General features: G+C 39.4%; 2 protein-coding genes across 2 annotated transcripts in view; one reads left to right on the top strand and one right to left on the bottom strand.

Annotated features, from left to right (window-relative positions):
• The window catches only part of LOC131994658 (suppressor of lurcher protein 1), a 394,762-nt gene that overhangs the window by 363,883 nt on the left and 11,741 nt on the right, over positions 1–19,138 (top strand). The window lies entirely within an intron of this gene.
• On the bottom strand, positions 2,799–18,361 carry LOC106095516 (probable cytochrome P450 9f2). The gene is made up of 8 exons (XM_059363197.1): positions 18,078–18,361; positions 15,488–16,001; positions 14,756–15,416; positions 14,532–14,696; positions 8,712–8,845; positions 3,762–4,268; positions 3,028–3,688; positions 2,799–2,968 (listed from the first exon to the last, which is right to left on the bottom strand). The coding sequence occupies exons 1-8, from the start codon at positions 18,278–18,280 to the stop codon at positions 2,799–2,801; spliced, it is 3,015 nt and encodes a 1,004-aa protein (XP_059219180.1). The 5' UTR covers positions 18,281–18,361.

Genomic DNA, 19,138 nt, shown 5'->3' with positions numbered 1-19,138 from the left:
TAACCTGTTTATGCACAAAAAAAGAACCTATGCAAGTTTCAGCTCAATTTTTATACCCTCCACCATTGAGCCACTAGGGGGCGCAATTCTTATCCGATTTGGGTGAAATTTTGCATAAGGTATTTTGTAATGACTACTAACAACTGTGTGAAATATAATTCAAATCGATCCATAACCTAATAAAGCTGTCATATAAACTGATCTGGGATCTTGACTTCTTGAGCCTCCAGAGGCCGTAATTATAATCCGATTTGGCTGAAATTTTGTACAACGGCTTCTCCCATGACCATCAACAAACTTGTAAAACATGGTCCCAATCGGTCTATAGCCTATTACAGCTCCCATATAAACCGATCTCTCTATTTTACTTTTTGAGCCCCTAAAGGGCACAATTCTTACTTGAACTGGCTGAAATTTTACACAATGACTTTTACTACCAACATTCAATTCAATGATGGTCCGAATCGGACTATAACTTGATATAGCTCCAAAATTAAATAAATTATTTTCTTTTAGCCTTTGTTTGCCTAAAAGGAGATATCTATGGGCTCAAGAAGTCAAATCCTAGGATCGGTTAATAAGTGGGCTATATCTGTTTATAGACCGATTCATATCAAACTTGCCGTGGATGTTGGAAATCCTAACTCAAAACTTTGTTCCAAATTTCAGCCAAATCGGATGAAGATTGAAGTTTCTAGATGCTCAAGAAGTCAAATCCTGGGATTGGTTTATATGGGGGCTATACCTGTTTCTAGACATGGATGTTGAAAATCATAACACAAGCCTTTGTTCCAAATTTCAGCCAAATCAGATTAAAATTGAGACTTCTTGCGGCTCGAGAAGTCAAATCCGGGGATCGGTTTATATGTGAGTTATATATGAATCTGAACCGATATGGCCCATTCGCAATCCCCAATAACCTACATAAATAGGATGTATCCGTGCAATATTTTAAGCGGCTAGCTTTACGCGTTCGACCGCCATCGTGAATTCGACAGACGGACGGACGGACATGGCTAGTTATACTCAGAATGTCGATACGATCCAGAATTCTTTATGGATATTTCAATATTTCAAGGTATTACAAATGGTATGAATAAGTTAGTATACCCCTATCCGAATGTGGTGGGTATAAAACAAAAAATTTTATGTTAGGAATTCGGTGCTACTTACGAAATCCTTAATTGTTTTCCATACCACTCCCCTAAGTTGCTTCCTGTCTGGTATTATGTCCCCACCTAAGTACCGAAAGCCGCGTAATGACAAAGAAAATGCTCGAACGTCTCATCATTTGCCTCACATGCCTAACACATGCTATCACTTGCCGCACGGATTTTGCATAAGTGAGCTTGTAGTCCTATGGGTCCCGTTATGATACCAAAAGCTATACTGAGTTCCTTTTTACTTCCTTTCAGTACTAGCCTTGTCCTTGCACGATACGAATCACCCCATAGGATTTTCGTCGTCCTACCAACTGTTTCGTTCTACGCCCACGTCCCTAACACGGACTGCGTCGACCCGAAAGTCTTCGGGTTAACCAAGTTTATTGACGTCAGTCCTCTGGGCTTCACTGCCAAATCGTCTGCCCTTTCATTCCCCCCTACTCCGTTATGGCCCGGCATCCAAACGATGGGGATTGTGCCATCCTCAGAGAAGGTGTTAATCTCCTTCTTACACTGCAAGACTGTTCGTGACCTTACCCTGCTGGTTGTTTTTGCCCTTATGGCCCGTTTACTGTCCGTAAAAATGTTCAAACTCGATGTCCTTCATCACTTCCACCTCACGCATTCCGTGATTGCCCGGATTTCCGCCTGCAGGACCGTATTATGATCAAGCAGTCTAAAACAGATCTCAGCCCCCAGGTTCTAAATGTAGCCCCCAGGCCCACTCCGTTCTCTAATATTGATCCATTCATGTAACATGATCTTCCAGGTGGCAATTCCTGTGACTGTGTCGCTGGCAGCAGTGCCTCGCCCTCGACCTCAAGTGTCGTCTCAGGTATCCGATCGGATATTTAGAATAGTCTCCAGGCTTGATCCTCATCGCTCCGCCTATGCCAAGACCACTTGTTTCCTGAACCAGTTGTATGGTCCTTATGTGTTGGTCTAATACTTAGACCTAAGGCATAAGTAAGTATTGGTCTAATACTGGCTCCTGTAGAGGCAGTGGACTATCCTCGGATTCAGGCCCCATTTCGAGGCTACGGCCCGTCTACATAGTGCCCAACATCTGTGAGCCTTCTCAGCGCGCTCCTGAATGGTGGAGGGTAAAAAAATGACGTTTCATGGCTCAATATCGTTAAAGGTTGACGGTAACGTTACATCCACTGTCGGCTTTGAAGAAAAATGGACAAACTGTTTTTTTTTTTAAATGAATGAGTAGCAGGTTAAGGTTAGGTTAAGACCTATCCATTACATAGCGGCCAACAAAATTTTTCAATAAAATAGTGGATTTACATGGAGCTGTTGACGAAGAGCACTAATTTTGATAAACAAATTCAATGATTTTCGGTCCTTGCCCTTTTGTGAGTTTCTCCATAATGAAATGGCAGAGTGTACTGAACACTCTTCACATTCACAGATGACGTGTGGGAACGTTTTATAACTATTAGAGTACTAAGAAATCAGACATTCAGACATACAAGCCATTGGGGTGCGTGACCAGCTTAACAGCTCTCATTTATAGAGTCAATGAAACAATGTTTTGTTGAAATAAAAGTAGTTATTTTAATACATATATATTAAATAAAATTGTTTCATGACATTATTGCAAGATTACACTCAAGTTTTGTCTAAATATTAACACTTTCTCGGTTCGATTTGTAGCCAGAAGCCCGCTTTTGGTTGCAGCTTTATAGTTCCGATATCCAATTCCAAGGGCACACATGACCTTGGAGATGGTTCTAGGCGATAATCACGCAACAGATAGTAAAAGAAGGCCTTAATTTCCAACAATGCAAAACGATTTCCTAAGGAGTAAATTAAAAAATTACTTTTTGGTTGTCAAAGTTGTCTTCTACACACTTACCAATACAACTTCGTGGACCCAAACCAAAGGGCAAATAGGTACCCAATTCTATATTCGATTTATTCTGCTCACTAAAACGCTCAGGATCTAAAACCTGGGGATTTTCAAAGTACTTGGCATCTCTATGTAGGGCACAAATGGGTATGCGAACCACATCGCCTTCCTTGATGACCACACGTTCTCCAGTGCTGGGCGATACATATTCATAGTCTTTATTGCATTGGCGATCTGTAATCAAGGAGATTGGCCATTTTCTTAAGATCTCTGAGACCACCATATCCATGTAGGTCATTTTCTGTAGAGCTTCATAAGTTAAAGATTTTCCTTGTAGATTCTCCTCAGTTTCTTGGATTTCCTCAATGAGTTTATTTTGAATTTCGGGATTTTCCATTAACTCATGGGCACCAAAACTCATAACCCCCGATGAAGGTTCAAATCCGGCCAAAAAGAATAGGAAACATTGAGCCACCATCTCAACATCGGTCCATTCACGGAAATGTGTCTTGGGCGCCTCAGAGGGTATCATGCCTTTGGCCTCCATTAGTAGGTTAATCATATCCGGACGATGGATATTCTTTTCCTCGCGATATTTCATGGCATCCAGAACTAATTTCATAAAATAATTCGTATAGGCCTTGTCAACCACATCAACTTTGAAATACTGCAATGGAGCGAAACGTTTATCTCATTGTATTTGTTATCCAACAACATGTATGACTCATTGTTTTATTTACCTTTGCAACCTGCGGCATCAGCAGAGCGAAGAGCATTTTCATTTGTTGGGTCGTAGTAAAGTTTGTGGCTTTTTTTGCTTTCACGTAGAATTCGTTGTCTTTGTCACGATACGAATTCACTTCCAGGCCAAATGCTGTGGAGGCAATCACATCATTGGTCAGACGTGTTGTGAAGTCCTTAACATCAATTTCCAAACCCTCTGACTTATAGTTGGCGACCTTCTTTTGTTCTTCCCGCAAATAGGCCATAGCCTCGTCCACCTTCTTCAGGATCAATTGGAACATGTTACGCATTTTACTGCCAGTGAAAGCCGGCGTAAGGGTACTTCTCATATCACGCCATTTATTATTCTCCATTGCAAACAATGTTGAAGTCCATAGACTTTCACCCATTTCAGCGGGTAGTTTTTTATGATTCTCAAAATGGTGAAAGTCTTTGATCATAATGTGTTTGATTAGATCCGGGTCGCGTATCATGAAAACGGGATCACGGTTGTCAAAGGTACCCTGGAAAAAAGGATAAAAATTAAAAAAAAAAAAACAAGTTAAAGCGTGCTAAGTTCGGCCGGGCCGAATCTTGGGAACCCTCCACCATGGATTCTGCTTAAATATGGGAGCTATATCATGTTATAGGCCTATTTGGGCCGTACTTGGCACAGTTGTTGAGAGTCATAACAGAACACTATGTGCAAAGTTTTAGCCAAATCGGAATCAATTTGCGGTTTGTAAAGACTCAAGAAGTAAAATCGGGAAATCGGTTTATATGGGAGCCATATCAGGTTATAGGCCGATTTGGACGGTACTTGGCTCAGTTACTGAAAGTCATAACAGAACACTATGTTTAAAATTTCAGCCAAATCGGATGAAAATTGCGGCTTCCAGGGGCTCAAGAAGTCAAATCGGGAAATCGGTTTATATGGGAGCTATACCAGGTTATAGACCGATTCAGACGGTACTTGACACAGTTTTTAGAAATCATAACAGAACACTACATGCACTACAGTTGTTGAGAGTCATAACAGAACACTATGTGCAAAGTTTTAGCCAAATCGGAATCAATTTGCGGTTTGTAAAGACTCAAGAAGTAAAATCGGGAAATCGGTTTATATGGGAGCCATATCAGATTATAGGCCGATTTGGACGGTACTTGGCTCAGTTACTGGAAGTCATAACAGAACACTATGTTTAAAATTTCAGCCAAATCGGATGAAAACTGCGGCTTCCAGGGGCTCAAGAAGTCAAATCGGGAGATCGGTTTATATGGGAGCTATATCTAAATCTGAACCGATATGGCCCATTTGAAATCTCCAACGACCTACATCAATAGTAAGTATGTGTGCAAAATTTCAAGCGGCTAGCTTTACGCCTTCGACAGCTATCGTGATTTCAACAGTCGGACTGACGGACATGGCTATGCAGAGTTTAGCCACCCGCTGAAAATAGGATACTGGAAGAAGGAATTTCCCCCTTCAAAAACTCAAAATCTGGGTGCATCGATTTAAGCGTATTTTTTTGCAATCTTATGGTAAGTCGGTACTGAACTGGTAAACACGAATTTGTTTGCTAAATTTGGGGTTAAGCTACCTGGTAGAGTACAAATCTGACGCCTTAATTTGGTCCCTATTGCCTAGGGCCCAACCCCAAAAGCCTTCCAAAAGATCATATAGATATACCAATGCAATATTCACTCTCTAATGCCCTTTTTTGAGCTCTATATTGGCATTGTAGGTAGGTTAGATTTGATAAGGTTTCAGTGGCAATCTGTCATCAGAGCCTCTTAGACGTTTTCATCCATTGTGATACCAAAGGAACAGGAGAAGGTAGATTCGTTCTAGTTCCTACCGCTGTACCATTCAGATCGCTTTAAAAAGCCCAAAAACTTGCGAATGTTCACATTCGCTAAATCAGACAAGTTCTTAAAGAAATGAGAAATTAAGGGAGAACTCCTTCTGACTGTCAGAGCGTGACACACACACACGATGCGACGCTGAATGTATCCTATAAGACACATCACTCCTATAGAGGGCGCAATTTTCATTGGGTTCAAAATTTGTACAATGATTTCTCTCATGACTTCCAACAGACTTTATTAATCGATCTCCTGATTTTTACTTCTGATTTTCGTTTGAAAACAAGCTGATGGGAAATTAACGATAGTATCGATACTCATTATCGATATTTATTATTATGGGCCTTTTATACGGCACATCATGATCGTACTCATCGTGTAAACGTTTTTATTTATTATCCAATTTTTCTGAAATTTGGGACAGTGAGTAATGTTAGGCCACACGACCTATTTCTGCAATTTGGCTCAAATCGGTTCAGATTTGGATATAGCTGCCATGTAGAACGATCTGTCGACTTAAGGTTTTGGGCCATAAAAGGCTCATTTATTGTCCGCTGTCATCGAAATTTGGGACAGTGAGTTGTGCTAGGCCCTTCGACATCATTCTTCAATTTGACCCAGATCGGTCCAGATGTCGATATAGCTGTCATATAGACCAATCTCTCGATTTAAGGTGTTGGGTCCCTAAAAGGCGCCACTGTCGCCGAAATTTCGGACAGTGAGTTGTATTAGGCCCTTCGGCATCCTTCTTTAATTTGGTCCAGATCGGTCCAGATTTGGATATAGCTGCCATATAAGCGCATTATTTGTCCGCTGTCGCCGAAATTTCAGAGAGTGTGTTGTATTAGGCCCCTCGGCATGTTTCTGCAATTTGGCTCAGGTCGGTTCAGATTTGGATATAGCTGCCATATGGGCCGATCTCTCGATTTAAGGTTTTGGGCCCATAAAAGGCGCATTTATTGTCCGCTGTCGCCGAAAAATTGGAACAGTGAGTTGTATTAGTCCTCTCCACATGTTTCTGTAATTCGGCCCAGATCGGTCCAGATTTGGTTATAGCTGCCATTTAAATTCTTGAGCCCATTAAAGGCGCATTTATTGCCCAATTTCACTGAAATTTGGGACAGTGAGTTGTATTAGGCCCCTCGACATCTTTTTGCAATTTGGTCCAGATCGGCTCAGATTTGGTTATAGCTGTCATATAGACCGATCTTCCGATTTAAGGTTTTGGGCCCATAAAAGGAGCATTTATAATCCGATACCGCCCAAATTGGGGACAATGGGTTGTGTTAGGCCCTCAGACATCCATCTTCAATATGACACAGATCGGTTCAGATTTTGATATAGCTGTCATTCGAGAGAATCGGTTAACAAATAAGCACTGTATTGCAATATTTCTCAAAATCGGACGAACGTATATATGGTTGCTATTGGGTTGCCCAAAAAGTAATTGCGGATTTTTCATATAGTCGGCGTTGACAAATTTTTTCACAGCTTGTGACTCTGTAATTGCATTCTTTCTTCTGTAAGTTATCAGCTGTTACTTTTAGCTTGCTTTAGAAAAAAAGTGTAAAAAAGTATATTTGATTGAAGTTCATTCTAAGTTTTATTAAAAATGCATTTAATTTCTTTTAAAAAATCCGCAATTACTTTTTGGGCAACCCAATATATCTAAACCTGAACCGATTTCGACCAAACTATATAGACGTTGTGGTAGTTGTCGAGGAAAGCGCTGTACAACATTTTGGGAAAATTGGTCCATAAATGCGCTTGTAGTGGCCATAGAAGTGAAAATCGGACGATATACATATATGGCAGCTATACCTAAATCTAAACCGATTTCTATGAAATTAATCAGTAATGTCAAGAGTCATAGGAAAATTCTTCCTGCCAAATTTCGAGAGAATCGATTAAAAATTGAGCACTTTATTGCAATATTTCTCAAAATCGGACGAACATATATATGGGAGCTATATCTAAATCTAAACCGATTTCAAGCAAACTTCTTAGATATTGTAGTAGTCGTCGGGGAAAGCATTTTACACAATTTTTGAAAGATTGGTCAATAAATCCGCTTGCTGTGACTCTAAAAGTTAAAATCGGGCGATATATATATATGAGAGCTATATCTAAATCTGAACCAATTTCCATAAAATTCACCTGTAATGTCAAAAGTTAAAGGAAAATCCTTCCTGCCAAATTTCGAAAGAATCGATTAAAAATTGAGCACTTTATTGCAATATTTCTCAAAATCGGACGAACATACATATATATGAGAGCTATATCCTAATCAGAACCGATTTTTTCCAATTTCAATAGGTTTTGTCACTAAGCCAAAAAACATGCCTGTATCAAATTTTAAGACGATCGGATGACAATTGCGACCTGCACTTTGTACACAAATTAACATGGACAAAAAAACGGACAGACAGACGGGCATTGCTAAATCGATTTAGAAAGTGATTCCGAGTCCATCGCTATACTTATCAATGGATCTCTCTTCCTTCCGGGTGTTACAAACAAATGCAGTTAGTTATAATACCCTGTACCACAGTAGTGGCGTAGGATATATGGTTGCCCAAAAAGTAATTGCGGATTTTTTAAAAGAAAGTAAATGCATTTTTAATAAAACTTAGGATGAACTTTAATCAAATATACTTTTTTTACACTTTTTTTCTAAAGCAAGCTAAAAGTAACAGCTGATAACTGACAGAAGAAAGAATGCAATTACAGAGACATAAGCTGTGAAAAAATTTGTCAACGCCGACTATATGAAAAATCCGCAATTACTTTTTGGGCAACCCAATAAATAGATTTGGTTTAATCTAAATTGTCAAATCTTTTAAACATGATTCACTTAAAGGTGGCCAAACTTTATGAATCACTTTCACAGAGTTAGTTTGTATAACTGATTTTGCACACACATTCACACATAAATGGATATGCTATGCTCATAACAATCCTTAGGAAACAGAATATTTTTCTTTTTGTTAGATTTTCAATACTTGTAACGTCTGTTTGTATTTTGCCAAAAAAAAAAAAAACTTCACAATTATATGTTAAACTTACATGCCATCATGACGACCATAGACTTCACAGAATACTTGGAGCACGGATTTTTTTTTTAGGTATATATCTTTGCCGCTGCCAAAGAAGAACACCGGCTTATCGTAGGCTATTTGACGCTTCTTGAAAAAGTCATTGTTCTTAGTGGTCCAGCGGCAAAACAGCACTATACCTATTATTAGAAATATCAATATTTCCCACAACATGCTATCGGGTTATTTGTAAGCGTTTGTCAATGGCGTGCTAAAGGCGCCTACTGTTGTTTATGTTTGAAGATACAAACAGCACTGAATCATGCATAGCCAAATGCTGACTAAGTCAAAAATTAGCAATCGGTGTTGTCTGCAGCAAAAGTCGCATAGTGACATTTCTATTTTCGATAAAGAAAAGCTTATAGGGAGAAATATTCATTCACAAGTAAATTTATTACTTGCTATAAACAAATACCATGTTTCTAGCTTTTGGTTAGCCGAATTTTGTCTACCCCTAAGCAAAGGCTAAAAAAGCAAAACAATAGTTACGAATAACCAGTAAGAACGGGACAAAAGCCGGGCGGTGCCGACTGTATACTACCCTACACCTACCCTATAAGTACAATGTGGGAGCTATATCCAATTCTGAAATATGAAAAATATGTTCAAACTGTAATAACTACGGTTGACAAATGACAACATTATTGCAAATTACCCAAAATCTGACGAACATATTTATGGGAGCTATAACTAACACTGAACCGATTTCCATAAAATTAACCAGAAATGTCGAGAGTCATTAGAAAAACCTTCCTGCAAAATTTCGAGAGAATCGGGTAACAAATGACCATGTTAATGTTTTATTACTGCAAATCGGAAGAACATATATATGGGAGCTATATCCAAATCCGAACCGATTTTTATGCAATTCGCCTGTAATGTCGAGGCTCATAAGAAAATCGTTCCTGCCAAATTTCGAGAAAATCGGTTTACAAATGACCGTATTATTGCAGTATTACTGCAAATCGGACGAACATATGTATGGGAGCTACATCCAAATCTGATCCCATTTTTTTCCAATATCAATAGGCTTTGTCTCTAGGCTAAAAATCATGCCCATACCAAATTTCGAGAAAATCGGTTAACAAATGAGCATTTTATTGCAGTATTACTGCAAATCGGGCGAGCATACATATTTGGGAGCTATATCCAAATCTGAAGCGATATTTTCCAATTTCAATACGCTTCGTCTCTAGGACGAAAGACACCCCCATACCTAATTTCAAGACGATCAGATGAAAATTGCGATCTGTAGTTTGTACACAAATAAACATGAACAGACGGACAGACAGACAGACGGATATAGTTAAATCGAATCAGAAAGTGATTCTGAGTCGATCGGTATACTTATCAATGTGTCTATCTCTCTTCCTTTTGGGTGTTACAAACTAATTCAGTAAGTTATAATACCCTGTACCACAGTAGAGGTGTAGGGTATAATAAAAACAAGTAAAAGCGTGCTAAGTTCAGCCGGGCCGCATTTGTCAAGTTCGATATGGACCTTACTTTTCATGGATGTCATGGAAAAACACCATCTTAAAAATTTCAGGCGCCCTCCAGAGGCTCAAAAAGTCAAACTGGGAAGTCGGTTTATATGGCAGCTATATCAGATTATATACCGATTTAGACCATACTTGGAACAGTCGTTGGAAGTCATACCAAAAAGACATTTACAAAATTTCAACCGCATTGGATAAGAATTGCGCCCTCTAGGAGCCCAAGAAGTCTAATCGGGAGATCGGTTTATATGGCGGCTATATCAGTATATGGACTGGTTTAGAACATACTTGGCGCAGTTACTGGAAATCAAAATAAAACACTTCATGCAAAATCCCAGCCAAATCGGATCAGAATTACGCCCCCTAGAAGTTCAAGAAATCAAGACCCCAGATCGGTTTATATGGCAGCTACATCAGGTTATCAATCGATCTCAACCATACTTAGCACAGTTATTGGAAGTCATAATGATACACGTCATGCAAAATTCCAACCAAATCCGATAGGAATTACGCCCTCCAGAGGCTCAAAAAGTCTAATCGGGAGATCTGTTTATATGGTGGCTACATCAGGATCTGTACCGATTTACGCCATACTTAGCACAGTTATTGAAAGTCACAACAAAACACCTCGTGGAATTGATACCAAAATACTACGTGCAAATTTTCAGTTAAATTGGACGAGAATTACACCCTCTAGAAAATTGCGGCTTCCAAGGGCTCAAGAAGTCAAATCGGGATATCGTTTTATATGGGAGCTATATCAGGTTTTTTATCGATTTGGACCGTATTAGGAACATTTGTTGAAAGTCATATCAAAACACCACATGCAAAATTTAAGTCAAATCGGACGAGAATTGCGCCCTCTAGAGGCTGAAAAATCCAAAACCCAAGATCGGTTTATATGACAGCTATATCAAAACATGGACCGATATGGCCCATTTACAATACCAACCGATCTACACTAATAAGAAGTATTTGTGCAAAATTTCAAGCGGCTAGTTTACTCCTTCGGAAGTTAGCGTGCTTTCGACAGACAGACGGACGGACAGATGGACGGTCATGGCTAGATCGACATAAAATGTCGCGACGATCAAGTAGTTACAAACAGAATGACGAAATTAGTATACCCCCCATCCTATGGTGGAGGGTATAAAAATTAAAATCGAATGTCCCCGAAACCATGAGAGATATTATAGACCTTAAGCTGAGGGGATAACCACCGCTGACAACTTTTTCTGATGTTCTCGCCAGGATTTTGCGTCATAGGCGGCATATGCGCTGCGCTGGCCACCAACCCAGACCACCTAGGGCGTGAAAATGTTGCCCATGATTACCAGAGAACTGCATGACACCCAAAATTTGGCACTCAATAGCCACTTTGACCAAATCAATTGTCTGTTACGCATGCCATCCAAAAACAAAGTTAGCTAGAAAAACACGCACATGTACAATGGAGTGAGAGATGCCCGAACGTTTTAGTAATGTCTGGATGTGGATGTGTTTTTTAATTTGGTCGTCGGACATCACGTGTTGTTTGCAAATAAGCACCACTCAGATGTGTGTCATTTCAAGCCAAAGCAAGCAGGGTAATGAGATACAAGGGTTGATGAGCAGCATTGATATACTCCGTTGTTTTTTATAGCCACCACTATAGGATGGCGGTATACTAATCTAGTCATTCCGTTTGTAACACCTCGAAATATTGATCTGCTACCCCATAAAGTATATATATTCTGGATAGTCTCGACATTCAGAGTCTAACCAGCCATGTCCGTCCGCCCGTCTGTCGAAATCACGATAGCGGTCGAACGCGTAAAGCTAGTCGCTTGAAATTTTGCACATATTCTTGTTATTGATGTAGGTCGTTGAAGTTTCCAAATGGGCCATACCGGTACAGATTTGGATATAGTTCCCATATAAACCGATCCCCTGATTTGACTTCTTGAGCCCCTAGAGCCTCAATTTTCATCCGATTTCACTGATATTTGGAACAAAGGCTTTAAATATGACCTTCAACATTCATACCAAGTACGATCCGAGTCGGCTAATAAACACGTATAGCCCCCATATAAACCGATCCCAGGATTTGACTTCCTGAGCCCTTAGAACCCTTAATTTTCATCCGATTTCGCTGAAATTTGGAACAATGTCTTGTGTTTTGACTTTCAACTTCCATGCCAAGTATAATCTGAATCGGTCTATAAATAAATATAGCGCCCTGATGTCCGGATGTGACTTCTCAATTTTCATTCGATTTGGCTGAAATTTGGAACAAATACTTAAGTTATGATTTCCAACATCCGCGCCAAGTATGATCCGAATTGGTCTATAAGCAGATATACAATACAAACCGATCACCGGATTTGATTTCTTCAGCCCTTAGAAGCCTAAATTTTATCCTGATTTGGCTGAAATTTGGCCCAAATCCCTATCTTGTGACTTACAACATCAGTGCCAAGTTTTATTCGAATCGGTCAATATGGTGATATAGCCATCGAAATATATTTTTCCGACCCTATAAAGTATATATATTCTTGATCGTCGTAAAAAGCTTAGACGATCTAGACATGTTCGTCCGTCTGTCTGTTAAAATCATACTACAGTCTTTAAAAATAGAGATATTCAGCTAAAACCATGCACAGATTCTGGTTTTGTCGGACTATATCTAGATATAGCACCCATATAGACAGATCTGCTGCTTTAATGTCTCAATTTGGCCCAGATTGGTCCAGATTTGGTTATAGCTGCCATGTGGCCCATAAAAGGCGCATTTATTGTCCGATTTCGCCGAAATTTGGGACAGTGAGTTGTATTAGACCCTTCGATATCCCTCTTCAATTTGACCCAGATCGGTCCAGATTTGAATATAACTTTTATATAGACCGATCTCTTCTTTTAAAGTCTTTGGCTCATAAAAGCGCATTTATTATCCGATTTCGCCGAAATTTGGGACAGTGTGTTGTGCTAGGCCCTGAGACATCCTTTTTCAATTTGGTTCAGATCGGTTCAGATTTGGATAAAACTGCGATATATACCGATCTGCCAATTTAAGATCTTGGGCCCATAATGGTGTCCGATTTCACTGAAATTTGGAACAGTGAGTTGTGTGAAGCCCTTCGACATCTTTTTGAATTCGGCCCGAATTGGTCCAGATTTGGTTATAGCTGCCATGTGGCCCATAAAAAGCCACGATTTCGCCGAAATTTAGGACAGTGAGTTGTGTTAGGCCCTTCGACATCCCTCTTCAATTTGACCCAGATCGTTACAGATTTGGATATAGCTGCCATTTAGACCGATCTCCCGATTTCGCTGAAATTTGACACAGTGAATTGTGTTAGGCTTTTCGACATCCGTGTCCTAAGTGGTTCAGATCGGTCTATATTTGGCTGCCAAAGCTGCCAAAAAGACTAATATTGAAGCAAAATGTAACAGTGACTTGTATGTATTAGACCACTCAATGTCCGTGCAGAATCGGACCATATTTCGATATAGCTGCTATGGGTGCATAAATGCAAAAATTATGCATATTTCACCGGATTATAACGAAAGGTAATTTAAATACAATAAAAGGCATTTCCCTTCTTCTGTTCCTGTGGTATCACAATGGACGAAAACTTTTAAGTGAGTCTGATGGCAGACTGCCACTTAAACCTAACCTAAACTTCCCTCCACCAGAGGATCATTCCGTTTGTAACACATCGCCTTGATATTCTAAGTCGATTTAGTCATGCCTGTACTGCTGTCCGTCCGTCTGTCTGTCCATCTATCTGTCCGCCGTCTGTCTGTTCATCCGTCCGTCCGTCTGTCTGTCGAAAGCACGCTAACTTCCGAAGCAGTTAAGCTAAGCACTTGAAATTTTTCCACAAAACGGTTCATGTTTTGATGTTCATGTTTGTTCGATTTCACTTCTTGAGACCCTATAGGCTGCACTTCTTATCCAATTTGGCTGAAATTTTCCACAATAATTATGGTCTCCAATATACAAACCAAAGTATGATCCTATAGGTCCATAACCTGATATAGCTCCAATAGCATAGCAATACTTATCCATTATCCTTTGTTTACTCATATAGAGATACCGGGCAAAGAACTTGACAAATGCGAACCATGGTGGAGGGAGGGTATATAAGATTCGAACCTGCTGAACTTAGCACCTTTTTACTTGGTTTTATTCGATTACATCCCACTGTGTATGGATTAATGGACGCTATTCCATACCATTCATATGCGTGACCACATTTACGTCTCTTTTGCAGAGACAATAAAATGCTGTTGGTAGATTTAAAAGTTTTTTTTTTCAGAAAATAAAATTTCTCAAAATATTAACACTTTCTCGGTTTGAATTGTATCCAGAATCCATTTTTTGGTTGTAGCTTCACGTTTGCAGTATCCAATTCCAGTGGCACGCATGATTTTGGAGACGGTTCTAGGCGAAAATCGCGCAACAGGTAGTAAAAGAAGGCCTTAATTTCCAGCAAAGCAAAGCGATTTCCTATGAAGTAAATTAAAAAATTACTTTTTGGTTGCCAAAATTGTCCTGTACACACTTACCAATACAACTTCGTGGACCCAAACCAAAGGGCAAATAGGTACCCAATTCTATATTCGATTTATTCTGCTCACTAAAACGCTCGGGATCTAGAACCTCAGGATTTTCAAAGTATTTGGCATCCCTCTGTATGGCACACATGGGTATGCGAACCACATCGCCTTCCTTGATGACCAGACGTTCTCCAGTGCTGGGCGATACATATTCATAGTCTTTATTGCATTGGCGATCTGTAACCAAGGAGACTGGCCATTTTCTTAGGATCTCTGAAACCACCATATCCATGTAGGTCATTTTCTGTAGAGCTTCATAAGTTAAAGATTTTCCTTGTAGATTCTCCTCAGTTTCTTGGATTTCCTCAAAGAGTTTATTTTGAACTTCGGGATTTTCCATTAACTCATGGGCACCAAAACTCATAACCCCCGATGAAGGTTCAAATCCGGCCAAAAAGAATAGAAAACATTGAGCCACCATCTCAACATCGGTCCATTCACGGAAATGTGTCTTGGGCGCCTCTGAGGGTATCATGCCTCTGGCCTCCATTAGCAGATTAATCATATCCGGACGATGGATATTATTTTCCTGGCGATATTTCATGGCATCCAACACTAAATTCATAAAATAATCCGTATAGGCCTTATCGAACACATCGATTTTGAAATACTGCAATAGAACGAAACGTTTATCTTATATCTAATCCAACAACATTTATGGCCCATTTGTTTTTTTTTTACCTTTATAACCTGTGGCACCAGCATGAGGAAGAGCAATTTCATTTGTTGAGCTATAGAAAAGTTGGTGGCTTTTTTTGCTTTCACATAGAATTCGTTGTCTTTGTCGCGATACGAATTCACTTCCAAGCCAAAAGCTGTGGAGGCAATCACATCATTGGTCAGACGTGTTGTGAAGTCCTTAACATCGATTTCCAAACCCTGAGCCTTGTTGCCGGTAACTTTATCTTGTTCTTCCCGCAAGTAGGTCATAGCCTCGTCCACCTTCTTTAGGATCAATTGGAACATGTTACGCATTTTACTGCCAGTGAAAGCTGGTGTCAGAGTACTTCTCATGTCACGCCACTTATCATTTTCCATTACAATCAACGATGTTGTCCATAGATTATCACCCATTTCAACGGGAAGTTTTTTATGATTTACAAAATGTTGAAAATCTTTGATCATAATGTGTTTGATTAGATCCGGATCGCGTATCATGAGAACGGGATCACGATTGTCAAAAGTGCCATAGATACTGGAAAAAGGCAATAAAATTAAAAAAATCTAATTTTTTTTTATACGATAAGTGCCCAGATCTGACCTAGGCAGAAGTTAGGGTGATTAAAATGAGTCTCCAAAACAAAGCCCAGAGACGAGATAGGACAATTAATAGACAAAAAAATTAGGGAGAAAGCGCCTAACCGACCCACCTACATTTATATGCTTACCTGGCTGACGCAAAAACAAATAAAAACAAGTAAAAAGGCGTAAAGTTCGACCGGGCCGAACTTTGAATACCCACCACCTCGGGTATATGTGTGAACCACCTTTAATCAAAATTCGGTGAAAATTTCATACCTAATGTCCCATATCAGTTATATCAAAATATGTTCCGATTTGGACCAAATACTAATAAGTACAGTAGCTATATCTAAAAATAAACCGATCTGAACCATATACGACACGGATGCCGAAAAGCCTAACATAAGTCACTGTGTCAAATTTCAGTGAAATCGGATTATAAATGCGCCTTTTATGGGGCCAAGACTTTAAATCGAGATATCGGTCTACATGGCAGCTACATATATCCAAATCTGGACCGATTTCGGCCAAGTTGCATAAATATGTCAAAGAGCCTAACACAAAGCACTGTCCAAATTTCGGCGAAATCGGACAATAAGTGCCTCTTTTATGGGCCCAAAACCTTAAATAGAGAGATCGGTCTATATGGCAGCTATATCTAAATCTGAACCGATTTGGGCCAAATTAACGAAGAATTTCGAAGGGCCTAACACAATTCACTGTTCCAAATTTCATCAAAATCATATAATAAATGTGGCTTTTGTCGACCTAAGACCCTAAATCGGAGGATTGATCTATATGGCAGCTATATCCAAATCTGAACCGATCTGGGCCAAATTGACGAAGGATATCGAAGGGCCTAACACAACTCACTGTCGTAAATTTCATCAAATTCTGATAATAAATGTGGCTTTTGTGGGCCTAAGACCCTAAATCGGCTGATCGGTCTATATGGGGGCTATATCAAGATATAGTCCGATATAGCCCATCTTCAAACTTAACCTGCTTATGGACAAAAAAAAGAATCTGTGCAAAATTTCAGCTTAATATCTCTATTTTTAAAGACTGTAGCGTGATTTCAACAGACAGACGGACGGACATGTCTAGATCGTCTTAGATTCTTACGCTGATCAAGAATATATGTACTTTATAGGGTCGGAAATGGATATATCGATGTGTTGCAAACGGAATGACAAAATGAATATACCCCCATCCTTCGGTGGTGGGTATAAAACTTATATTACCTATGTTTCCTTTTTTTGATTCTACGGAACAAACAAACAAACCGAGTCTCATATTGTCATGATAGGTCATATGCCCATTTGGAGGGTGGGGTGACCTCCTACACTTCGATCTGATTTTGTATGTCAGATTCGTAATCTACTCCCGAATGGCTTTCATTTAAGCCCCATATTGATATAGACGACCAATTTGTTTGCTTTTAGACATTTTGGGGTTAGGGCGACTTCCTGGGTACTTGGACCCAATTTTTAATACCCTATTCTTGTTCTACTCTTCAATACCTTTCATTTGATATCCATATTGCCTTTATCGGTCCACTTGTGATTTTGGTTCGTATTTTTGGGGTAAAGGGGAGGGTACGCCCCCTTCCGATATCAACAAATTATAAAGCATATTTCTTTTTCCTGACCATATTGGTAATCTACTCCTGAATACCTTTCATTTGAGTCCCTTATTGTCATGCTTGTCCAATGAACCCATGTTAGGGGGTTTTGGAGTTGGGGCGGCCCCCCGACGCGCTATTGTCATTGTAAACAAACCTAAGGATGAGCTTTCAACTTTTTAACTTGATTCACGTCGAGAGTGACAAAAATTTAATGCATCACTTCCAGAGGGGGAGTTTGTATAATTAATTAATTCTATTTTATTTGTTTGCACACATTCACACAACACCGTATGTGCTCATTATAACCCGCGATAGAAAGAGCTAGAGACTTTAAATACGCGTTTTGCTTGTTTGTTTTTTAGCCAAAATTTAACTAATTTCACCATTAATTGTTAAACTTACATGCCATCATGACGACCATAGACTTCACAGAATACTTGGACCACCGATTTTTTCCTTAGGTATATATCTTTACCGCTGCCAAAGAAAAACACCGGCTTATCGTAGGCTATTTGGCGATTCTTGAAAAAATCATTGTTCTTGGTGATCCAATGGCATAGCAGTGCTATGCCTATTATTAGAAGTATCAATACTTCCCACAACATTTTACGGGGGTTATCTGTTTTTCAATTGCGTGTTAAAGGCACTTTCTGTTGTTTATGTTTGAAGCTACAAACAGCACTGAATCATGGATAGCCAAATGCTGATTATTTCAAGTTTAATAATCGGCATTGTTGCTGCAACCACAGCAAAGTGAGTACCATTTCTCTTGCGAAAAGAGAATATCTCTACGGGAGAAATATAGTAATTTATGACGAAATCAAGTTGTTAACTTGTTATACACCATATTTGTACCCTGAGGGAGGTCGACTTTGTTTTACCCTCAGTTGTATATGTATGTGGGAAATAGATATTTCAAAAATATGTAGAAAAAAAACTATGTCAGCCAAAATTGTGTATCAACAATACTTTGAAATAGATTAACGTCATAAATATTACCCCTGGGTTCCTCATATGGTATGTCAGAAATGTGTCTATGTCTACGGTAATGGTCCATTGGAGAAAGAGATGTCATATAACTCATAACACCTATGAACTGGCGATTTGATTTGCAAATTATCATTTACCACATATTTTGATATGTGACAAGAGCGGCTAAGGTGGCGTATGACGCATGGCGAATGTGAGTATAATTATCGAATAGAAATCATACGCACCCATGCTCAATAATCTTCTTATAATATAAAAAATCAATTTGTATTTGTTTGTATGTTTGTGTGTGTGTTCCTTATAGACTCGGAAACGGCTGAACCGATTTTCTTGAAATTTTCACAGATGGTGAATAATGATCCAGTGGTGAAAATAGGGTACTACATTTTTTGATATCTGAAGGGGGGCGGACCCTCCCCCTTACCCTAATTTTCAGAAACGCCAGATCTCGAAGATGGGTGGTGTGATTTAAG

Source organism: Stomoxys calcitrans, chromosome 2 (assembly GCF_963082655.1).
Source record: "Stomoxys calcitrans chromosome 2, idStoCalc2.1, whole genome shotgun sequence".
NCBI lineage: Eukaryota > Metazoa > Arthropoda > Insecta > Diptera > Muscidae > Stomoxys > Stomoxys calcitrans.
Note: the sequence above shows the minus strand (reverse complement) of the source record. Positions and strands in the feature narration are given on the sequence as shown.